Source organism: Neovison vison, chromosome 14, assembly GCF_020171115.1.
Source record: "Neovison vison isolate M4711 chromosome 14, ASM_NN_V1, whole genome shotgun sequence".
Lineage (NCBI taxonomy): Eukaryota > Metazoa > Chordata > Mammalia > Carnivora > Mustelidae > Neogale > Neogale vison.
The window spans coordinates 2000290-2023321 of record NC_058104.1 but is presented as its reverse complement, the minus strand read 5'-3'; the positions used below and the strand labels follow the sequence as shown (position 1 = coordinate 2023321).

At 61.2% G+C, this 23032-nt stretch overlaps 1 protein-coding gene across 1 annotated transcript in view; it reads right to left on the bottom strand.

Annotated features, from left to right (window-relative positions):
- Window positions 1-754: 754 nt before the first annotated feature.
- The window catches only part of FAM20C (FAM20C golgi associated secretory pathway kinase), a 35154-nt gene continuing 12876 nt past the window's right edge, over window positions 755-23032 (bottom strand). The window contains exons 4-10 of the mRNA XM_044233125.1: window positions 13411-13503; window positions 12593-12708; window positions 7522-7702; window positions 6807-6916; window positions 6577-6658; window positions 2331-2390; window positions 755-1741 (exon numbers count right to left, since the gene is read on the bottom strand). Of these exons, the coding sequence (XP_044089060.1) occupies window positions 1492-1741; window positions 2331-2390; window positions 6577-6658; window positions 6807-6916; window positions 7522-7702; window positions 12593-12708; window positions 13411-13503 (892 nt within the window). The 3' untranslated portion in view covers window positions 755-1491. The remainder of the gene's footprint in view (window positions 1742-2330; window positions 2391-6576; window positions 6659-6806; window positions 6917-7521; window positions 7703-12592; window positions 12709-13410; window positions 13504-23032) is intronic.

Sequence of the window (23032 nt, the reverse complement as noted above, 5' to 3'; positions counted from 1 at the left end):
TTCCTTTGTAGTCTGAGGTCCCTTTGTGGTTCTGCTGTGGGCCCTACCCCCTCCGCCTGGCAGGCAACGGCTTGGCCATTCTGGAAGCCTAAACTGACTTTTGTGCTGTATGTCAGCCCCTCCCTGAGCCTCCGTGTCCCCACCTGTGAAATGAGGAAAAGATCAACCTTGCCGTTCTGCCTTAGAGACCAGGAATAATATGTGGTGGCAGCTTTGCATGGAGTCAGGTGCACAGAAACCAGTGGTCCTGGGGCACCAGAGGGGCTGGGAGCTCTGGAGGTGGCCAGGGCTCTGACACCCAGGACTTTCTGCTCCCTGGGACTCTCTGGGGTTTACGTCAGTGCTCAGCAGTGTCCTCCCCTTGGAACCCCTGGGGCTGCCCTGTCGCGGTGCCCTGTGCCCACACTAAGCCCCTGCAGGCAACAATCTCGGGGAGCCCCCAGGAAGGGCTCCCAGCAAGATTCAGGCCCTGCGGCCTACAGGGCCAGACTTCTCCTGGCTCCACTGGGCACACCTGGGCTGTGTAGATGTGCTGCTGCCCTCTGGGACTGGCCCATGTCTTCAGGGACCCCCTCCCAGCTTGGTCAGCCACACCAGGAGTAGGACAGGGGGCTTCCCCCACCTCCAGCCTCCCAGCCACAGCCCCTTGGACCTTGGAAGCTGAACCCAGCTCTGCCCTCTTGCAGGCCTGACCTGTGTGGAGGGAGGCTGGGTGGCCGCTGAGCTCAGGGCGTGAGCTGCCCAGACCCCAGCATACATTTGCTCTATTTTTATTGCACTTTTACCACATTGCAAACTATTCCACAAAAATGTTGCAAAATTCATCCTGTTGCCGAGGCCCTTGAAAGAGCCCGTGTGATGTCTTTGCACCAATGATCAAAGCGAAGTCAGGAGACGAGCAGCACCCTGGGCCGCCAAGGGAGGTCCCAGGCGCTGCCGGGTGGCTCTGAGAAACGGAAGACGTGGTCACTGACGTCACTCTGAAACTGGGAGTCTGCCCGCCGACCAGCCTATGGTGCCGTCGGGAGCCCCGCCGTGCACCAGGCCGAGACCGTGAGCCGTCTGGCCATGGGCCTCCCAGGAGGGAGGACAGGTGGGAGTCTGTTTCAAGTTAGGTCCAGAGTGGGAGCACACCTGGCAGGAGAGGCCGGCCCCAGGGGGCACGGCCCCCACGTGTGCATTTGGTGGGTGGTCTGGGGTCTGCAAGGTGTCGCTCTATTTATATACATAGACACCAAGTATAAATACAAAACAGTCAGTAAAGGCTTCCTTCCCATATAGAAGGGTGGGTGGCCCCCGCCGCCAGGCTGCCTTGTCCATGAGCTCAGAGCGCCCCCTCCCCAGCCTTCTCCAGTCTCAAAGCGGACACCGTGAGTCCCGTCGGGCCTGCGGTGCCTGACCCCAGGAGCGGTCCATCTGTTCCCGCAGTCACCGAATCACAGCGTGGACACGCGTGTCCCTCCTCCACGGCAGGCCGGCGGCTCTTGGTCACTACCTGCCGGGGGGCACTCTGTGCTCGGCATCCAGGTCGTCCTCCAGCACGCTGTGCGGCCCGTCCTTCTCCACGCAGTCCCCAATGGCCCGCAGCACGATGCGCAGCCGCCGGTCCAGCGCCTCCAGGTGCGGCCGGTACAGGACGGGGGCCACGCGGTCCTTGCGCAGGGACTCTGCCATCAGCAGACTCAGCCGGTACTCCTCCTTGGCCAGGAGCTGCAGCCGAAGGTAGGTGGACTTCCTGACCCTGCCGGGGAGAGACAGGTCAGGCCCCAGCCTCGGGGCCTGGGCACAGGGGACACCGGCGCCAAGCCAGGGGCAGTCCCAGGCGGGTCCCTGCCTCCCGGAGGCGCTGCGGTAAGGGTCCTGCCTGGCAGAGCAGGTGGCCACGGGAGGTCTGGCAGTGCCCGCAGGGACCCAACACTCCAGGCAGATGCAGGGTGGGGAGGATGGCCCATGTATCCGGGAGACTGAGCCCAGCTCAGCCCCACACACCTTCCCCGGGCAGGGAGCTTCTGGTTCTGCCCCATGGCTTGGTTCCCCACCCGAAAAGGGAAAAGGTATGGGGGGAGCCCCAAAGAGGGTGGCAGCAAGGGGCACGGAGTGCTGGGGGGGCAGGACGCCAGTCTGAGCCCCAGTGTCTTCATCTGTGATGGGGGCCATCACGGCTGGCCTGAGACATGCGCCGGGAGGGGCTGGGGATGCCACAGCTCGGGCCCCGGGTGCTGGGCTGCATGCTGCCAGGCCATGGGAGGGGGGCTGGGGGCCTCTGCCCAATCTGTGGCTGGACTGAGGGCTCCCCGGGAGGCGGGGGGACGCAGAGTGGGGCGCCATACCTGCAGCACTGCTGTAAAGGCACCAGAATGGACAGCTCATCATGGGAATACTTCCCAAACCTGCCGAGGAAGCACAGAATTGTTGGGGACACGACACGCAGGACACCCGTGTGCAGAGCCTGCAACAGGGCACTCCATGGGGGACCCCAGCCCTGCAGCGGGCAGCGCCCTGTGTGCCCTACTGGAGAGCCACAGCCATGGAGATGGGGCAATGTGTCCCCAAGACACTGCTGTCCCCCAAGTCCCGGCTTTGTGTCCACAGCGCCCCAGCTAACTGTCCCCATTACCCAGGACTGTGCCCCAGCCCCCTGGATGAGTGGCCCCAGCACCCTGGCACTGTAACCTAGCATCCCTGGCTGAGTGTCCCTCACACCCCCAGTTGATTGTCCCCATCACCCCAGCACTATGCACCCAGCACCCCCTGCTGACTATCCCTAGCATCCCTGCTGAGCGTCCCCAACACCGTTGCCTATCACCAGCACCCCAGCACTGTGTCCTTAGCACCCCCAGCTGACTTTCCCCATCACCCTGAGTGTCCCAGCACCCTCGGTTGCCTGTCCCCCACCCTGGCACTGTAACTAGCACCCCTGGCTGAGTGTCCCCAGCACCGGCTGGCTGTCACCAGCACTGTGTTCCCAGCTCCCACAGCTGGCTGTCCCAAACACCCCCTGCACTGCATCCCCAGCACCCCGACTAAGTGTCCCAGTACCCCTGGCACTGTGCCTCAGCACTCCTGGCTGAGTGCCCCCATCACCATCCGGCGGAGTATCCCTAGCACCCCTGGCTGAGTGTCCCCAGCACCCCTGGCTTAGTGCCCCCAACATCCCAGCACTGTGTCCCCAGCGCCCCCAGCTGGCCAACCCCAGCACCTCTGGCTGACTCTCCCCAGTGCCCCCGACTGTCTCCACCACTCCGGCACTGTGTCCCACACCCCTGGCTGACTGTCCCTACTATCCCTGGCTGAGTGTCCCCAGCATCCCAGCATCCCTGGCTGACTTTCCCCAGTGACCCTGGCTGTGTGTCCCCAGCATCCCTGGCTGAGTGTCCCCAGGATCCCAGCACTGTGTCTCCAGCACCCCCAGTTGTCTCTACCACCCCGCCCATGTCCCCAGCACCCACAGCTGAGTGTCCCGCACCCTCCGCTGACTGCATCACCCCAGCACGTGTCCTCGGTGCCCCTGCCCGACTGTCCCCAGTGCCCCGGGCTGAGTGGCCCCAGCACCCCCAGCTGACTGTCCCTAGCACCCCGGCTAAGTGTCCCCAGTACCCCAGAACTATATGCCCAGCACCCTTGGCTGACTGTCCCCAGCACTTTGACCCCAGTGTCCCCAGAACCCAGCACTAGATCCCCAGCACCCCCAGCCGAGTGTCCCCAGCATCCCTGGCTGACTCTCCCCAGCACCCCCAGCTGAGGATTCCCAGGATCCCAGCACGGTATCCCCAGCGCCCCGGCTATCTCCACCACCCTGGCACTGTGTCCCATGTCCCCTGCACCCCTGGCTGACTGCCTGTATCTCCCCAGCACCGTGTCCTCAGTGCCCCTGGCTGAGTGTCCCCAGTACCCCCAGCTGACTGTTCCTAGCACCCCTGGATGAGTGTCCCCAGTACCCCAGAACTATATGCCCAGCATCCTGGACTGACTGTTCCCAGCCCACCAGCACTTTGACGCCAGTGCCTCCAGCTGACTGTACCAAGTACTAGGTCCCCAGTGCCCTCAGCTGACCATCACCAGCACTGTGTTCCCAGCGCCCACAGCTGACTCTCCCCAGCAGCCCTGGCACCGTGCCCCAGCATCCCTGGCTGAGTGTCCCCCACACCCCCAGCTGACTCCCCAGCACCCCGGCGTTGCGTCCCCCATGCCCCTGGCTGATTGTCCCAAGCGCCCCCTTGTGGAGTGTCCCTAGCACTGTGTCCCCAGCACCCCGGCTGACTCCAGCACCTCAGCACTGTGCCCCAGCATTCCTGGGTGTCCCCAGTATGCTGGCACTTTCCCCCCACCATCTTGGCATTGTGCCCCATATCCCCTGGCTGAGTGTACCCAGCACCCAGCCCTGTGCCCATCACCCTCAGCTCACTGTCCCTAGCACCCAGCACTGTGTCCCTAGCACCGCCAGCTGTCACCAACACCCCTGACTGAGTGTCCCCAACATCCCAGCATTGTGTCCCCGGTGCCATGGCTAAGTGTCCCAGCATCCCCAGCACTGTAACCTAGCACCCTGGCTGAGTGTCCCCACACCCCCCAGTGGAGTGTCCCTAGCACTATGACCCCAGCACCCCAGCTGGGTGTCCCTAGGACACTGACTGCCCAGCACCCCCAGGTTAGGGTCCCAACACACCCAGCACTGTGTCCCTAGTGCCCCCAGCTGAGTGACCCCAACTATAACCTGGCACTATAACCTAGCACCCCTGGCTGAGTGTTCCTCGCATCCCAGCACTGTGTCCCCATTGCCCCAGGCTGACTATCCCCAGCACTGTGGCTAAGTGTCCCAACACCTCCAATACTATGCCCAGCACCCCCAGCTGAGTATCCCCAGTACCACTGGCACTGTAACCTAGCACCTCTGGCTGAGTGTCCCCAGAACCCACAGGTGACTGTCCCCATCACCCTGGCACTGTCTCTCCAGCACCCCTGGCTAAGTGTCCCCAACACCCTAGCACTATGTCCTCAGTGCCCCTGGATGTCTGTCCCCAGCACCCAGCCCTGTGTCTCCAGCACCCCAGCTGAGTCCCCTGCATCCCAGCACTGTGTCCCCAGCGCCACTGGCTGACTGTCCTCAGCACCCAGCACTGTGTCCTAGGGTCCCCGGCTGACTGTCCCCAGTACTCCTGGCACTTGCCCCAGCACCCCTAACTGACTCTCCCTAGCACACCTGGCTGAGTGTCCCCAACATCCCAACACTGTCCCCAGCGCCACCGGCTGAGTGTCCTCAGCAACCTGGCACTGTGCCCCAGCACCCCCTGGCTGACTGGCACCAGTACGGTGTTCCCAGCTCCCATAGCTGACTGTCCCCAGCACCCCTGGGTGAGTGCCCCCAGTATGCCCAGTGGAGTGTCCCCAGCACTGTGCCCCCATTGCCCCTGGCACTGTGCCCCAGCACTTTGGATTGACTGTCCCCAGACCCCCGGCTGAGTGGCCCCAGCACCCCTTCTGAGTGTCCCTAGTACCCAAGAACTAGATCCCTAGTGCCCCCTGCTGACTGTCCCCAGCACCTCCAGCTGTCACCAGCAATGTGTTCCCAGCTCCCACAACTGACTGTCCCCAGCACCCCGGCACTGTATCCCCAATGCCCCTGGCTGATTGTCCCAAGCACCTCTGGCTTAGTGTCCCCAACATCCCAGCACCGTGTCCGCAGTGCCCCTGGCTGACTCTCCTCATCACCCCAGCACTGTGTTCCAGCATCCCCAGCTGAGTGTCCCCAGCACCCCAGAACTGTGCCCCAGGACCCCTGGCTGAATGTCCCCAGCATCCCAGCACTGAGTTCCCAGTACCCCTGGCTGACTATCCCCATCACCCCGGCACCGTGCCCCAGCATCCCCGGCTGTCCCCAGCTCTCCGGCACTGTGTCCCCAGCACCTGGGCTATGTGGTCTTGTCTTTGCTGTGCCCAGCACCAGACACAGGCCCTGGGATGAGGCATGTCCCTGAAAGTACCCTAATGTTTTGGCTGCTGTACTGGGGTCTGAGACAGGCGAAGTGGAGAAGGTGCCCCCAGGGTCCGGCCATGGTACTGTCCTTGGCAGTTGGGTGACCGCAGCCCCCACACCCAACTGTCCAGGTGCCAGCTGCCAACTTGTCCTAGCACCAGCACTAGTAACCATTTGGGAAAGGCAGGTCCCTGTACCCACATCCACCCAGCAGACGGCTCTCCTCGGTGGCCCAGGACAGCCGAGGGCCCAGCCTACAGTGGCCACAGGCCCTCTTTGTGGGGTAGGAGGGCCACACGTCGCAGCTAGCCAATCCCATGTGACTATGTGATGGGCAAAGTGCTCCTCACGGCCTTTCTGGGCAAGCAGCCTCTCTGGGCCTCAGTTTCTCCTGGGCAACATGAGAACATCGCAGGACTCAACACACAGGGGTGACCCTGGGGACCAGGAGGAGTAACACTAGCAATGCTTCCTGCCGACAGGAGCTGGAGGCCCGGGGCCAGCACCCTGCATCACACACACAGCATCTGTGGGGGACGGCCACCATCTCCCACTCAGAGCCTGGTCCTCCTGGGTCTGGGAGGAGTAAGAACGCGGCTCACCCTCTTCCATTGTCCAAGTGGATAATAAATGTCTCGTTCCCAAACTTCTCAAAAGTCTCATAGTGATGGCGGTCCATGTTTCCTGTGGAGAGAAGCAAGCTGAAAACTCAGGGAACAACTCCCCACCTCTGAGCCTGGAGCCCAAGGGACAGAGCAAAGCAGGGGCTTGGCCGCTGCTGGGTCACACGCAGGGTGGGGGCTCCTGGTGCAAGCCCGGGCTGCCAACTTACCCATGAGGAAGTCAAAAATGGTCATGTCCATGATGTCCAGAACACGGTGGCTGCTGTCATAGGGGGGCGTCTGCTTCACCTCCTCACAGTAGTCGGGGTCCACTTCCCACCTGTGGAAGAGCCCATGTGAGAAGGTCAGTTTCTTCCTCTGGGTGGACAGGGAGGCCCAGACCAGCTCAGCACAGCAGGATTATTGCAGTGAGGACTTGGGGTGGAGAGAGGTGTCACCACAGAGCAGGGCTGCCAGCCAAGGCCGCATTAACAGGAGCAGGGGGTTGGGAGGTGATCAAGCCACATCTGGAGGCTGCTGTTTGCTCCAGATGCCAAGATTCTGGAGGGTTAGGATCTGGACACCACACCCCAGAGACCCCTTCACAGCCATCTCTTCAGGGACAAGAAGGGCACAGAGCGAATGCAGAGTTCCAGTCCTGAGAGGCTGTGTTTCCAGCCTGCACTGGGCCGGCCAGCACCACGTGGGGGACACGTCTGGTTCCCAGAATGAGGCTGCCCTTCCTGTCATCTATGCATGAGGAGCAGTGTCGCCCACACTGGGGGCAAAGAGCTGTGCATGTCCTCCTTTCCTGACACTCCCTCCAGCCTGAGGCGGGCAGCAGGCCCAAGGCCCATCTGAGCACAGTGGGCAGAAGCCTCTGAGACCCCCGTGATGCCAGCAGAAGGATGGGGCCCTGCATGGCAGGGCCTGCCTGACACTCACTCTGCTTTCTTCCGCTTGTGGTACGAGCGCCTCCAGGGGTTCCGCCACGTCTTCCTCTTGGCCAGGGACAGGTCAGGCAGGAAGGCTGCCAGTGAGCCCTCAATCTGGTCCGGCTTCCCGCAGAGGGCATGCTCCGTGGAGCAGTAGTAGGAGCACTCCCCGTAGAAGCAGATGTTGTTGGCTGGGGACACACAGGCACACAGGTGAGGGGGGCAATGCCCTATTGCCAGCCCCGTACACAGTCTGTCCCATGAGGCACATCCACGCTGTCTGCCCCACAACCCCCTGTCCACATCTTCTGTCCCATGGGCCATGTCCACACCATCTGCCCCACAGGCCCCCGTCCACAGTGTCCATCCAACAGGCCAGGCCCCCATCCACACCGTCTGCCCAATGGGGTGGGCTCCTGTCTACACCATCCGTCCAACGGGCTGGGCCCCCATTCACACGATCCACCTGATGGGCCCCCCTGTCCACACCATCCATCTGATAGGCCGGGCCCCGTCCACGTCATCTGTCTGATGGGCCCCCGTCCACACTGTCCATCCAATGGACTGGGCCCCTGTCCACACCATCCACCCAGTGGGCCAGGCCCAGTCCACACCGTCCACCTGACCAGCCAGGCTCCCTGACTTTCTCCCACCGGATCTCACAAATCAGTGCTGCCTGTGGTACAAACGCTAAGGCCCAGAGAGGGGCACTGACCTGCCCGAGGCCACACAGCTGGGGGAATTGGCACTAGGATCTTGGACTGACCCTACTGAAATTCTAGAGTCCATGCTCAGTGGCTTAAAAGAGGCATTCTCCCCATGAAAAAAGTATAACGCTCCTTGCGGGAGAGAACGCTTGCCAGTCTCAGCTCTGACAAGGGTCTAGCAAGCAGCCCACATGAAGAACTATTACGACCCACTAAGATAAATAGCCCCACTCATAAATGGGCCAAGGAGTTCTGCAGATTTCCCCCCAAAGAAACTCCAGAAACAGCCAACACGGACATGACCCCATCTTGGTCATTAGGGGAGTGCTGTGGGGACCACGGTGAGACCCCATTTCCTACACCCCCAGCCAGTTTCAGTTGGGAGAACAGACACTAAGGGGTATTGCTGAGGGCATGGGGACACGGGAGCTGCTTCAGTGCCACTGGGCTGGACACGGTGTGGCTGCTGTGGAAGCCAGGCTGGTGGCCTGTCTGAAAGCTAGTGTGGAAGGACCCATGACAGAGCAACGCTGCCCTCGAGGGAAGCGAGCATGCGTGCATGCAGCGCCCGGCACCAAGGGCCCCACGGCTCTGTTCCCACGGGCCGGGGAGTGCACAGAACCCGCACGTCCCCCCGGGGCTGTCCCTCCATAGAACAGGGTGCACTGTTGACCCAGGAGGAAGCCTCCACCGGGGACAATCCATGTGAACATGACACTCGGTGACAGAAGCCACACGCTGTCGCATTGTGTGTGTGAAACGTCCAGATAGGCAACGGCACACAGAAACCCTGGGGGTTCAGTGGTGGGGCGGCCGGGGGCGGTGATGGCAAACGGGTGAACAGAACGTTCTGGAACGGGTGCTGACGTGGCACGTCGCGAATGCACTAGAAGCCGCAGAACCGCACCCTCCAAAATGATGAACTTCATAAAAAAAAACAAAGCAGAGGGGCGCCTGGGTGGCTCAGTGGGTTAAAGCCTCTGCCTTTGGCTCAGGTCATGATCTCAGGGTCCTGGGATGGAGCCCCGCATCGGGCTCTCTGCTCAGCAGGGAGCCTGCTTCCTCCCCCTCTCTCTGCCTGCCTCTCTGCCTGTAAAATAAATAAATAAAAATCTTCTAAAAAGAATAAATAAAGCAGAGCAAATGTTACTCAATTTAACCACGCAGTATGGGTACATTACTTAAAAAACAAGAATAAAATGCCTTGGTCGTTTAGTTGCCGTAAAAAGAGGGTGTACGTTATGGTACGGGACTCAGATCGCAGGGAACATGGGTCATTTAGGGTTAGTGTGCATCTCCTGCGGCCCAGTTTGCTGATTTGTTGCCAGACGCCCGGCCAGGTGTCCCCTACTGGTCCAGGACGCCATGGCACTTGTGTGCACACAGGGGTGAGGTTCACGTCCTCGTGGTCAGTGACTCTGTGTTTGCGGTGGGTGGGGGAGCCCTCAAGAGCCTGGAGTGTGTAGGGACACGGCGGTCAGAACGGCGGCCACCACGCTCAGGCCCCTTCCCAGCAGTGCAAACGGCCAGCTTCCCAGACGAGGGGTCTCCTCTCTGGACCACGCAGGGTCTCTGTGGCTGGTGAGCAGCCAACTGGGGGACACGGGAAGGCAGCTCAGGGGCTCCCACCGCGCTGCCTGCGCACAGTGAGCCCCCGCCTGCATCACCGGCCTCTCTGCCTCCCTGGGACCTCGTGATCCCAGAACCAGTGCAGCAGGACAGTGTGGGACGGACCCGTCTACAAGCTCGCCTGTGTTGACACGTTCGTCCACGTCCCACTGACGCACCATAAGCCTCAGGCCAGGCGGCGGCTCCTTGTTCAGGAGGGTAACCTTTATCTGATCCCCTGGGCTGGAGCCCTGGGCTCTGCCATCTAAGGGCAGAAGCTGCTGTGAGACAGGTTAATGCTTCGACAGAAAGGCGCTTTGTGAGGGCATAGCGTCCTCTCCAGAGAGCCAAGCCTTGTTCTAAAGGAACGGCCAGGGGGCGCCCGGGTGGCTCAGTGGGTTAAAGCCTCTGCCTTTGGCTCAGGTCATGATCCCAGGGTCCTGGGATAGAGCCCAGCGTCGGGCTCTCTGCGTGGTGGGGAGCCTGCTTCCCTCTCCCTCTCTGCCTGTCTCTCTGCCTACTTGTGATCTCTGTCTGTCAAATAAATAAAATCTTAAAAAAAAAAAAAAAAAGATTTTAAAGGAACAGTCAGCGCAGGGCCCCAAGAGCTTCCCAGGGGTATGACCTTGGTGTGGGGCTTCCCCACCTCGTGCCTCAGTGTCCCCACCTGACCGAGGGCCCCAGCAGCACATGCTCGTGGGCCGAGTGTTGAATACGGTGACCGGGTCGACACCAGTCTAGCAAGAGAGTCAGAGGCCGGTGCAGGGGGGCGGTCATTGGCTCAGCCCTGCACTTGGGCAGAAGTGGGAGAGCAGGAGGAAGGAGTGTGAGCCCTTTTTCATCTCAGTGATGACAATCGAGGTGGTTGGCTGGGAAAATCTGCCTTTCCCACACCCCAAGCCCAGCTCCTCCAACACCTGAGACCTCGGGGGAAGACGGGCCAAGGACCCAGCAAACAGGTGACTCTGCACCAGAACCCTCCCCCCGTGAGGCCCGAGGGTCAAGCCATCTCTACCTCGCACACGCCCATCTAGCTCCCAGCTGGTGCCAAGCTCCCCTGTCAGCTCCTGGCACGTTCCCCTTTCCTGACTGACCCCAGACAGAACCACTCGGGCCCCTGGCGGTGGAGGGGATGTCCGCCGCCGATTAATGTCTCCAACATGCACCTGGTTCTCGAGCAAAGCTCTGTGGCAATGTGGCAATGGAGGGTTCTAGAAGGGCAGGCAAAGCACCAAGGCTACCAGTGAGTCTGAACAGACTTTGTTTTCTAGAACAGGGTCAAAGCTCGCTCCTGCCACTCTGCTGCTTTAGAGAAAACCACACATCCCTGCGATTGTCGTGTGGCACCTGGAACATGACAGCTGCAGCACACGGAACGGCACGCCGCCGGAGTGGGACAGGTCCATGCCGTCACCCGCTCAGACTGAGAACCAGCTCCGTGGTTTGTGTCTAAGAAGGAATCCACGAGCCTTCAGCCGCCCCTGTGGGACATCAGTCGTGGGGTTCTGGACGGGGCTGGGTGCACGGCCCCTTCCCTGCAAGCCCCCAGCGAGGCAGCCATGCGCCCGGGCGAACACCTCTGGACCCAGAGGCAGGTGCCCGAGGGGAGCTCCCTCTGCACCAAGAAAGCAAGATAGAGAAGCGTCTTGGTTTGTTTGTCTTGCTTGATACTCGGACTCTAGCTCCTCCCCTTCATTTGGGCAAGTCACTGAGTCCCCTGTATCCAGGGCCCATCAGCAGACGACGGGATAAGCCAACGCGGTGTGTCCGTCCACAGCAACAGGACTCCGACGAGCACGCGAGACGCCACGCAATGACATAGGGACTCTTGACATGGTGCCTTCGGGCACCGGAGACAAAGTTACACCCGTGTGCCACCCCGACTTGTGCACAACGGTAGGAAAGGCTCAGTAACCCTGAGAGACAGGGAACAGACTGCATCGTTGGAGAGACGGGGCAGGACGGGACCGGGGCTTCTCTGCTCATCGAAATTCACAGAACTCTGCCCTAGGCTACTAGGGACGGCGTGTCAGCCATGCCTCCACAGAATCACGCACAAGTGGGGATGGGGAGACAGTGTGCCCCCGCACTCCTGCCTAGGAATCGAATGGGGAACCCTCTAGCAGGTACGTGGTAGAGCCTGGTATGCAGCTGGCGCTCACTAATGTGCATGTCCCTTTGCTGTGGTAGCACGGCCCAGAGCCTGCCCGCCGTGGGATGACACAGTGCCCAGGGCGTCCTGTGTGTGGGACCTCCGGGCGGGCCCATCCGCGGGCTATGGGGGCGACCCCCACGGAATGGGCTCGTTTCTGGCTACAGGGACGCTCTGCAGCCCGAGTGGCCACAGGCACGACGTGCTCTTGGCAGCTACAGGCCGGCCCTTTCTGCCGCCCCTACAGCAGTCCCTCAGTGAGCCTCTGAACTAGTCCAAGGCAGAGCCGGAGAGCGGCCGTCTTACGTGGAAGGACGCTGGTGACGGGTAACCCGGGGGTGAGTGTGGGGACATGGTCATGTTTTATCTTAACCTCTGAACACTGAGCAACAGCCCCAGAAAGCGTGCACTAGAACCTGCAGAAGTGGCTGACAAGGAGTGACGACGCAGCCCGGGGTCCTGTGGCGTGGCCCAGCCCCCAGGGGAGCACCCCGCGCGGGGTCAGGATGACGGCTCGGTCACACCAGAATTCTTCCTAGTTTCTCTCCTCCATCTTGGAAAGGAAAGCAGGCTCGTGGTGACGTGTGTGGGAAGCCTGGCGAGGGGCAGCTTACCTGGGGAGATGAAGAAGGTCCTCCACAGCTTCTTGTCCCTCGTCACATCCCGGATCTCCTTCGTCATGTTGACCATCCTGCCGGCCACGGGTGGGACCCGGCGGAAGTCCAGGATCCTGGCAGGAAAGGGACGGGGAGAGGGTCTTACCTCCGTGCCCCGGCCAGCTCTGGGCTGGTGCGGAATGAAAACCCCTTTCTCTGCGTTCCAAGGTGGGGTCCCCCATCCCCTGGACTCTGGGAACTGACCCTCGAGCCAGGCCCACGACCGCCCCTGAAGGGTGCACAGCTCTGGGCAGGCAGGGGGGCTGCTGAGAGGCTCACGACACGGCCACCCACCACCCCCTGGCCAGCTCCTCAGCAGTGAGAGGCAGTGTGGACCCTGAAAGGGCATTCACATGCGGCCTGGTAGGGTTGTCCTAGGAGACGGGGGACGGGGGGAAGCGGGTGCGAGACTCGTGTCCCCCGGTCTCACGTGGCCCCAGGGCTGACATCCTGAACACCCTGCCTTAAAACTCCCAGCATTCGTACTCCTCCCCCCTCTCCCTGGTGGGCCATGCCCGCCCAGGTCACTGGCTGCTCTGGGTCCTCTCCCGCCCGGCACCGTCCTTGGTGTGGGGCACGCAGCATGACTCTCTGGGTTAGCCCATCACAGGACAGACCCCACCTCTGCGCTGCAGGGGAATGGTTACCAGCACGGCCTGCCTCAGTTTCTACTCGGCACAACGGGGTAATGACAGGACCCTCCCGGCGGGGTGTTGGGGGGACACCCCCCCACCACGTACGGTGCTCGGACCCAGGGCGCAGGCGGGAGGGCTCACCTGTCCAGGTGGAAGGCAGCGATCTCCGCGTTGTGCCTCTCATAGTCCGAGAAATAAAAGAAGTCAGGGGGCGTCTCCTGCTCCCTCGTTTGCCTAGAAAAAACGGGACGAAACCAAAGGTTGATCACTGTCAAAACCCTCCAGCAGGCGGGTTCTGGTGGCTTGTGCCGCCAGCGAAAACAGGCTGTCGTGCTTCCAAGAGTGCTGTGAGCCCGCTGTCCAAGTCATCCTTGAAGACCAATCTGTATAAACACACAACTACGTAAGCCAGCCTAAAAAAGCAATAAACGTTGAAACCTCATCACTTCCTGCTTACTTTACGACACCCTACTGAGTGCTCTTGGGGCCGCTGACACCTGTCGCCTCTGCAGGTGCCAACAGCATAGAGGGAGGGGACGCGTGCCCCCCACACCAGCTTGAAATCAGCCAGCGAGGAAGTGTCTGGACCCCGGGATGGGGATGGGCCAACTCTTCCGGCCAGGCTTTCCCTTAGGAAGGAGCAGGCTACTGAACACTGCGCAGCCCCCCACCCACCAGGTCCCCACCGCCAGCCAGATGCAAACTCTCCGGGAAGGCGGAGGCTGAAGGAAGCCCCTGGCTCCCAAACCCAGGGAGCTGGGGCAGCCAGGGACCACCTCACACAGAATGAGGGGACTTTCCTGGGACGTGAGCTGGGGGCCAGGTTCAGGCTGCACAGAGGCTCCCTCAGCCCACTGTCAGCCATCTAGCAGTCCACCTGCCCGGACAGCCCCCCTGTGAGGGTGCGAGGGAGGCTCTCTTGGGGCCACTTCTGAGCCCTACAGGAGGTAGGTGATCCATTTTCCAAAGTTCCATCAAGGCTCCCGCTGGTTAGGACCGCAGTCAGCTCCCTCTGCCCCTTCCCCTTCCCCTGAACTTGAGGGAGCACCATCTGCTGTCTCCTGCTCTCCCACACCCACTGCCTTTGCTCAACTGATCCACCTTCCTGGAACCATCTTCCGCTCAGGTCTTCTGGTGGGTAAGTCCGCATTCCCAGCTGTGTGTCCCACCTGCCCAGGGACTTGTAGCACAAAAGGAATCCTCAAAAAGGTTGGAGTTTGGGTAACATGCTTACTGGAGCACCTTCTGGGGCCTCAACAGTGCCCAGTAGCACCGTAAAGGCCTTGACAAGGCCTGCAGCTATATACTGACTACAGTAACCCATCTTGTTCAAACCACATTCTCACACTGAACTTTCGGGAACTGCTGGTTAGCTCCATTTCCGGCTCCTGCTCAAAGGCAAACTCTTTCCCACTACTTTTCCTGATGCCACAGCAAAGACGTCCAGGCTCATCCTGGACCCTCCTGGACCGGCAAGCAGACAGGAAGGCTCTGTCTAGAGCAACGCTGTGCTCCAGCCCACAATGGCCCACCACAAACCCAGAGCCCAGCCCCAGCCGCTGCCCCACACCCCTGTAGCACGTTGCAGGTGGGGGGCGGTGAGCACAGCCGAGTCTTCTCAGGCTGGCTCTGTGTGCAGCCCAGCACGACCCACGACCTCCCCGCCTCCACGTCTCCCCCTCAGGAGGCAAACGAACTCTAGGACCCCCTTGAGTCTGACATCTGTGCCCCACAGTGAGCTGCAGACAGTCCCTCCCCCAGGATTGACACGTGGCCCTCTGCCCTGGCCACCGGACAGGACTCTCTGGAAGGGGGACTATCATTCTGTAAACACAGGTACTTTGCAGACACCCGAGCAGCAGGGACCCATGACGACAGCAAGTGCTGGACCTCAGCAATCCGGGGATGTGCAAAATCATATCAGGGCAAACACGCTCCTGGCACAAAATCCAGGTGTGTTCTGTGCCCCCGCCTGCACTTGTGGGGGCAGTGTCCACAGGAGGCACCTTTTAGGCTGGGCCAGGGACAGCTCAGCCTCGAGCGGGTAAGGATTTACCAAATGCCAGGGATCCTCCCTGCTCTGCAAACACAGGATGGGGGCAACCAAGGGCCTCACATGGGATGCAGCCCACAAGATGGGGGCTTGAATGATGCCCACTCAGGCCCTGCGGCTGGCCTTGCTGGGCAGCACAGACCTCCCCACCCTGTGGGCTCAGCTAACCTCGTGGACCTCCCCACCTTGCGGGTACTGTCCTGCGGGGCTGAGCCTGCTTCTTGATGCGGCCTCTGTCCCTGGCCCCTGCCCAGCGCTGTCCAAGCACGTTCCGTGGGGACGGGCATGTTCTCCATCTCACCAGCCCACGTGTGGCCACAAGGGACTTGAAATGTGCCCAAGTGTGTGCTCCGTTCTGACTGAACGAGAAGAGGCCAGCCTGGCTCTGGCCGCTGTCCCGGGCAGGCAGCTCGAGTGGATGAGGCCTCTCTAGTGCCTCTGTCCCTCTGTGTGTGTCTGTCATCACCTGAGTAGGACTCTGGGCCCAGATCCTTCTCTGCTGGCCCGTCTCTCTGCTTCGCCTCTCCAGGGCCATGCGCATGCACTTGACCCTGGGGGTCCCCAGGCCTGATGTGGCTCTGCCTGCTCTGCAGGTTGGACATCCCTCCCTCCACCTTCTCAGTCAGGTCAGTCTGTGGCCACTGCCTCCAGGAAGGCCCTCTGGAATAGTTCTGTCCTTTCAGAGGCCTCTCCCTACCTGTGCCTGTGTGGCCCCACAGGGCACCGCACATCCACATCCCCGCTCCCCCAGCTGCCCCACAGAAGAGGCGTGTCCCCAGGCCCAGCTCTATACCCGAATGGGGGAGTGGGAGCAGCTGCTTCTTGGGGCTCTGTAGGCAGAGGTCCACTGCCAGCCATCAGTGTGGGGACACACACACTAGTAACTAGGGTCCTCAGGCCAGTCGGGCACACACCAGTAGGGCCCCCAAAGCCTTGTCCTCGTAGGTGGGCCACTGAGACCCAGGGAGCGGCGGGCTTAGTGATGACGCTGAGGGTCACTGTGGGTGGGGCCTGCTGCAGGCCACATGTGCACATGTGCACACACGTGCACACACACGTGCGGGCCCCCTCACCATCGCAGGCCGTCAGAAGGGTCTCAGAGAGAACTAGGACCCTGTCCACTGCCTTTTCTCTGGCACAGCCAGCCTCCCATGAAGAAGCCTCTGGGGGCGGGAAGCAATCTTTTCATTTCCTTGTGGGGGAAGAGACTCCAGGCTCAAGTCGGAGGAACGGGACTGGCCCATCCCCCCCGCCCCCTGCCCCGCTCCTGGCCTAGAGGCAGGCAGGCCTTTGGGGGCAGCCCCACTGCACACTCCGTGGCCAGACCTCGGCTCCTGAATGCTCAGTCCCACAGCCTCCTGGCCAGATCAGCCTGCCGAGGGCCCCTGCAGGAGGGAAGCAGAGGAAGCAGCCCGGAGGTGGCAGGGGTGGGGGAAGCAGGCAGCCCCAGGGTGCTGGCCAGGCTCACCCCAACACACACCTCATCTCCCCATCTCCTTGGTACCTACTCCCTACGCCGACTATTGCCACCAGACACCTCCTGGCCCCCTCCTCGGCTCTGCCCTCCTCTCTCCTCACCCCTGCCGCCTCCAGCATCAACAAACCTCTCCGAGACCCAGCACTCAGGACTTCTCCCCCTCTGCACCTTTGCCTGTGCGGGGCTCTGCGCCTGGACTTGCTCCCCAAGATTGGCCTCAGCCCCCGCAGGCTTTCCCGGGCAGCCCGGCAGGGCTTCCCCGGCTGGGGCCTTCTGCGGAGGAACAGGGCATTGCTACCTTAGATTACGGTCTGCAGGGCCTGGGGCAGGAGGGCCGAGCTGTGTGCCTGCTTCAGAACAGGCGGACGATAAACAAAGGACCAGGTAGAGGAAGGACAGGGAATGGACACAAATCGGTCTGCGGCCCCGAGCTCTCCCACCCCCACGTCTTCAGTTTCTACCTTCATCACGATCATCACCACCACCAGCACCACGTGCAGTGGCGTTAGCTGTGAGGCTAAAGAGGGAGCACTTCTATTTGCCAACTCTGGCTTTTGCTTCCTTCTCCCTCACGCCAGCCCACCCCTCCGATCAGGTCACACATCTGGAAAGCAGGTGGCTCTGGGCCCTGCCGCTCCGGGAAGAGCCAAGCCCAGAGGCTCTGTGGCCAGGTTCCAGAACAGTTCCTGGTGCCCTCACGTCTCCCACCTCAGGGCTTTCCAGTGACCTTTGCGTTCCAGCTGTTCACACCAGGAGCAGCTCTGTCTTCCGCCCCCAGGCCACACACAGGCCTCGGCTTGGCCATCTTAGCTTCCCAATGCCCCTCCCCAGAACAACCCGGAAGGGTGGAGAAATGGAGATGAAGTGCTCTTTGTCTGTGCGCCCAGGGCTGGTCTCCCCTCCTAGAGGCTCCGAGGTGCTCCCGGGGCCTCTGTGTTCTTTGGGCGCGTCTCCAGATGTGTGACACGCCTGTGAGTGGCTTTAAGGCTCCTTCAGGCTGTGAGCAACTTGGGAAGGGGCCCCGCTTAATCAGTGCTGGTAAGGATGGAGCAGGGAACTCAGGAGACTCCTGAAGGGGAGGGTGGGCTCCAGCGTGGGCCTCCCCGCTTGCTTGTTGCAGACACGGTGCCTGTGGGCCGGAGCAAAGGGCTAGGTCAGCCCCATGCAGACCCAGCTCCCCAAGGCCACCGGGGGTGCTGAGGGACTGTGCTCAGCCCCGACCCTCAGCTTCCCCAGCCTGGGAGGGGGTTCCGTGCTCTGGGCGTGGCCAGCGGACCCGGCTCCTGTCCTCAGAGTGGTCAGGACTCCCGCACACGGGGGAGCTTGAAGTAGGAACAATGGCCAGAAGAGGCCTGGGACGGGCAGGTGGGGTGCTCAGGGAGGACGAGGCTGGCTCCCTGCTGGTCTTCCTGCTGAGTGTCTGTGCCCAGATCAACAAGGGGAGTGGAAATCTGCCAGCTCTGCGCCCCCGGCGACAGAAGGAGGCGCGCAGGATCCACCCAGCTGGTTGCCACCTGCATGGTCGGGTGCCGAGACATGGGCCATCAGCAGAACTCCTGCAGGGAGCCCCGACCAGCCAGAGAGGAGAACTTGGGGGGTCTGAGAGCTGGGGGCATGGGGCAGGGGGCACGGGGACTCTTCTCAGGCCTGGGCCACGGAGCAGGGGACAGCATAGGGGCATCTGTGTGGAGTGGGGACCAGGAGGAGATGGGACATGGTGCCCTCGGTGGCGAGGTCCGCCCGCTTCCTGCCACATCCCGGGCGGTGCTGGAGAGCTGAAGGGGCTGCGGCCGACTGGGCTTTTAGGGAAAACCCTTTGGAAAAGTACTGAGCTTGCTGCACGGGCGGGAGACTGCACTTAGCTGAACCCAGTTACCCGGCAGCCTCTCCTTCCTCCAGGTGTCGTGGAGGAAGCCAGCCGCGGTGCAGGGCAGATGAAGGGCGTGGCCTGCCTGGGGCACTGGGCTTCTTCCTGGAGTGTGGGGCATGGAAATGTGGAAAGAAGATGCTATCAGACACCCTGGGGTTGGCTAGGCACCCAGAGCATGTGCCTGCCCTGGCGAGGGGTGGGGAGACCGGGCTGAGGACGAGCGTTTCCTAGAACACTGGGTACCTGGGAGCACAGAGCCAGCAAGTCGCCGTCCTTTCCTGGGCGGGGCGGGCAGCAGCCTCTCCAATGGGCCCAGGGGCAGGAGGAGCCTCCCAGTCTGGTCACTCTCCTGGAGGTCACTGCCCCCATACACGGAGCAGTCAGAACGTGGGAGCCACCCCCCCACCCCGACAGCTGCTGAGGTCAGAGTGAGCCCCCCACCCTGCCCCGTCCCAGCCTTGGGCAGGCCTGAGCAGCAGGGAAATGGAAAAGTGTACACTCACTTTCCTCGGAAAACAGTGGCTGAGGAATCAGGCACAAACCACAGCCAAGCGCACGGTTTCAGGGAAAAGCCTTGGCAGCAGCGATGGAGGGTCAGGGCGGAAAGTCGGGCAGAGCCTGGCGAATTCCGGAGGCCTGGATCCCGGGAAGGTCTCGGTCCTGCTCTCTAGGAAGTTCCCAAAACCTCACACCTCCACCCAGGCAGACGAGCGCACTGGGTCCCACGGGCCACGAGAAAGCCGGCAGTGGAGGCAGCCCGCAGGGGTACTCAGAGCACCCTACTCCAGGCCTGCTAAACCTGGCAAGGAGCTGCTCAGGGCCAGTTTGGGGGGCCTCCCACACTTCCACATTCCTTCTCTCCCCGTCTCCAGAGCTGACCACACCCAAACTCCGTCCCTTTGCTGGGAAGGAAGCACCATAAAGCTGATCATGCATTTTTATACTTAAGTGAGAATGACTGCTATGTTGGACTCTCCCAGGAAATCTCTGGTCTGAATTTCCTTAAAGGGCAGAAGGAATTTTGCAGATGGAATTATGTCTGGGATCTAGAGATGGGGAGACGATCCTGTACTGTCTGGGGTGGAGGGTGGGTAATGTCATCTGGAGGGTCCTTATAAGAAGGAAGCAGAGGGAGGTCTAATAGCTGAAGAGGCCACAGTGGTGGCTTCGAAGAGAGGCTCTGGGAGACACGCTGTTTCCTCCCCTCCTCCAGCTTCAAGAGGCTGCCTGCCTTCCTTTGCAATGAAACACATGGTCTCCCAGAGCCTCCGGAAGGAACACAGCTGGCAGATCCCATTGAGATTTCTGACCTCCGAGCCCGTGGGAGGACGGTTCAGGTGGCTTCACACCCCTGCATTTGTGGTAACCTGCCGCAGAAGCACAGGGAACTGATAGGGAACCGTTGGCAGCCCTGAAGCAGCAGGAAGGACACAGGATTTAGCAACCTTGGAACGGTTATGAAATCCAGTCCGTTTCCTCAGATCTGGTCATGCCATCCCCGCGATATTTCTGAGACTTTGAGGAACTGACGCAGAACATTTGGGGAGAAGGTGCCTCTCTTTTCCCAGAAGCCAAAGAGAGGTGGAATCCAGTAAGTAGCAGGCGAGTCCCCCCTACCCCCACCCCAGGCTCCCATCCCTGTCCCCATTTTAATGACAAGGAAGTCTGAGGTCAGCCAAGGGGAAAAGGCAGGTGCAGAATCACACAGGTAGAAATGGCCACTGCTGGGTTCTTTCTTCAGGGATTCCCCCTCCCAAGGTCAGACATGGCTCCAGCTCCGGGTACTGGGACGGCCCCAGGGGCCCGGAGCCAGTCAGGTGCCCGGCTCCTTTGGGGACTTGGGGAGGCTTGGAGGTCTGGCTGCAGGAACAGTCCCCCGGGCCCCAGAAAGGTCCTGGCTCCCAACAGCTGTGACTTCCACGCTCAAGTTCGTCCTCAACACAGCAGAACCCCTCCCTTCCTCCTTTACAAGCAGGCTCCCCACCCCCGCCCAGTTCCCCCGTCACTATTAACATCTCAGTGTTCTTTAAGTTGTGGGAAAACAGAAAGCTTGGGCTTGGTTAAAAATAGAGGAAATTGGCAGCTTTTTACCGAAGCCTGCGGGGGAGGCAAAGCCAACCGTATCCAGCTCCTACTATGATCTAAGCTGTGTGTGCGGAGTCACTCCCTCCACCTTCATGACAGCCTGCGAAGTGTCCCCGTCCCCCCCAGATCCCAGCCAGTCAGAGAGGTCTCAGCCTGCAAGCGGGAGGCCTGGTTCAGGCTTTGCACTCGGGTCCACGGGCCTGAATCAGCCCCATGGTGCCCCAGAAAGGCTCTGAGGTGGGAGGCTGCGTGGGGTGTGGGCTGGACCCCATTCTCTCCACTGACGCCTGAGAACAGCTGGTGGAGAGGGGTCGGCAAGCCCTGTGTGCCCTCTCCAGGCGGGCCGGAAGCAGGTGCGCCCCTAGCCCCCTTGGAGCAGCGTGGCAGGGGAGGCAGCTCAGGGGAGATGCCTCAGGGAGCAGGGAGGACCCGTGGTCCTTCCCCCTTGCTGCTGCCGCTGCCACTACCACACCTCTGGGCTGACGGAGAGGGAAGGAGGTGTGCAGTCCCGGGAGGGGTCAGTGGGTGCCACACGGCAAGCACGGGGACTGAGACCAGGCAAACGCAGAGCCAGAACAGAAGCGACAGCCAACTGCCAGGTCGGGCTCTGGGGGAGGGGCCCCTGGGGGACTGCTCGGGGGCACAGACAACTGTCACACAGCTGTTTCAGGCATCTTAGGCAGAGCTAGGGGCCCCCTGAGATCCCTGCAGATGGGAAACTGAGGCCCAGACAGAGGAGGGCCACACCTAAACTTTGTGTGTATCAGGGAACAGCACTGCCCGCCAAACCCTGCAGGACAGAAGCAGAGAGAAGGGAACGCCCGGGAGGAGCTCCCAGGAAGCCCATCTGCAGGTGTCCGGGCAAGCACCCTCAGCGGGAAACACGTGTGTCCGTGCTGGCACACACGGCAGGCAGCCACGGCTCCCTTGTGCCGGGCCCCCTGCTCCCCAGGGCTCCCCACCAACACCCTCCCCAGATGAGGACCTAGTGTGGCTGCTTGGGTGATCCCCAACCCCCCGGACCTCCTGCCTAAGGGGATCCCCTCCAGGGCACGTCCACAAGCACGACCCACCAGTGTCTCCTCCCTGATCACCAGGAACAACGTGGCTCACGTCACTCCTGCTCGCCCTGAGGGCACCCCACGGCACCCCAACGCACCTAGGATCACGATATCCCCCCCACCTGCTGCCACCCAAGTCCCACTTCCACCACCCGTCCACTGTGATGAGAGTCGGCAGAACTTGAGGGAGCCTGTGTTGGTGCCTCAGGCCCTTTGCATGTAACTGTTATCCCTGGAATGCTCTGACCATTGACTATCTACTCTAAAGGACAGACTCGGCCCCACTCACAGGCTGAGGCAGAAGCTGGCCAGCTGCGGGTGTTGGGACAAATCAGCCCGTCACCCGACTGTGTACAGAGCTTTATCGGGGCAGTTCCATCACCATCTCCCTGCTCCCCTCTACAAGGACACACAAGGCTGCATTCAGGCGCCAGCCGGCTAACCCAGGTGCCCGGGACCAGGGTCCAATATCCTGGGGGCCCCGGTTCCCATTTCCAGAGAGAACCTCAGGGAGGCAAAGCACCAGACAAGGTGAACGCTTTCCCTTTTCCTCCTGAACACAGCAGATCCCTGACTCACCAAATGAAGGCACAGAAGCAAAAATTAGCCTTTCCATCCTGGGTAATTTTCCCATCACTCACACAGCAGAAAACAACCACCTTGCCATCAAGGAGATATATTAAGCTGTTTAATATCAGGTTTTCGGCTGGCGGATGTTCTAGAAGGGGAGAGAGAGAGGCCTGTCCCTGGCAGCTACTTTAGCATGACCTTTCAGCCATAAGGTCCACTGAGTATTTCCTGCTAATTCTGGTCCCGTGTGGGTGTGGGGGGTCTGTCTGTTTAGTAAAACACGCTCATCGTATTCAGATCCTCTGGCATATGTTCATCCACCCAGACTCTTTGGATCTGACCCATGTTGCTGGAGCTGCAGCAGCCTCTGTGGGGCTCTGTGGCAGCAAAGGGGGCATGGCCACTCCCCCCATCAGTGCTCACCACACCCGTGGCACATGCACGCCAGAGAAACTTTAAGAGTGAGGGCCACAGAAAGGCCTAGAAGAGTGGGGAGGCCCTGGTAGAGTCGTCACGGGGCTGGGAGACCCTGTGTAACACACTCACATGCCCTCAGCCCTGGAAAGCACACGTGTTCCACAAGAATCTGGAGGTGTGACGCTTACAACAAGAACCGAGGCCAGTCGTGAAGACACGGGGTGCACCGG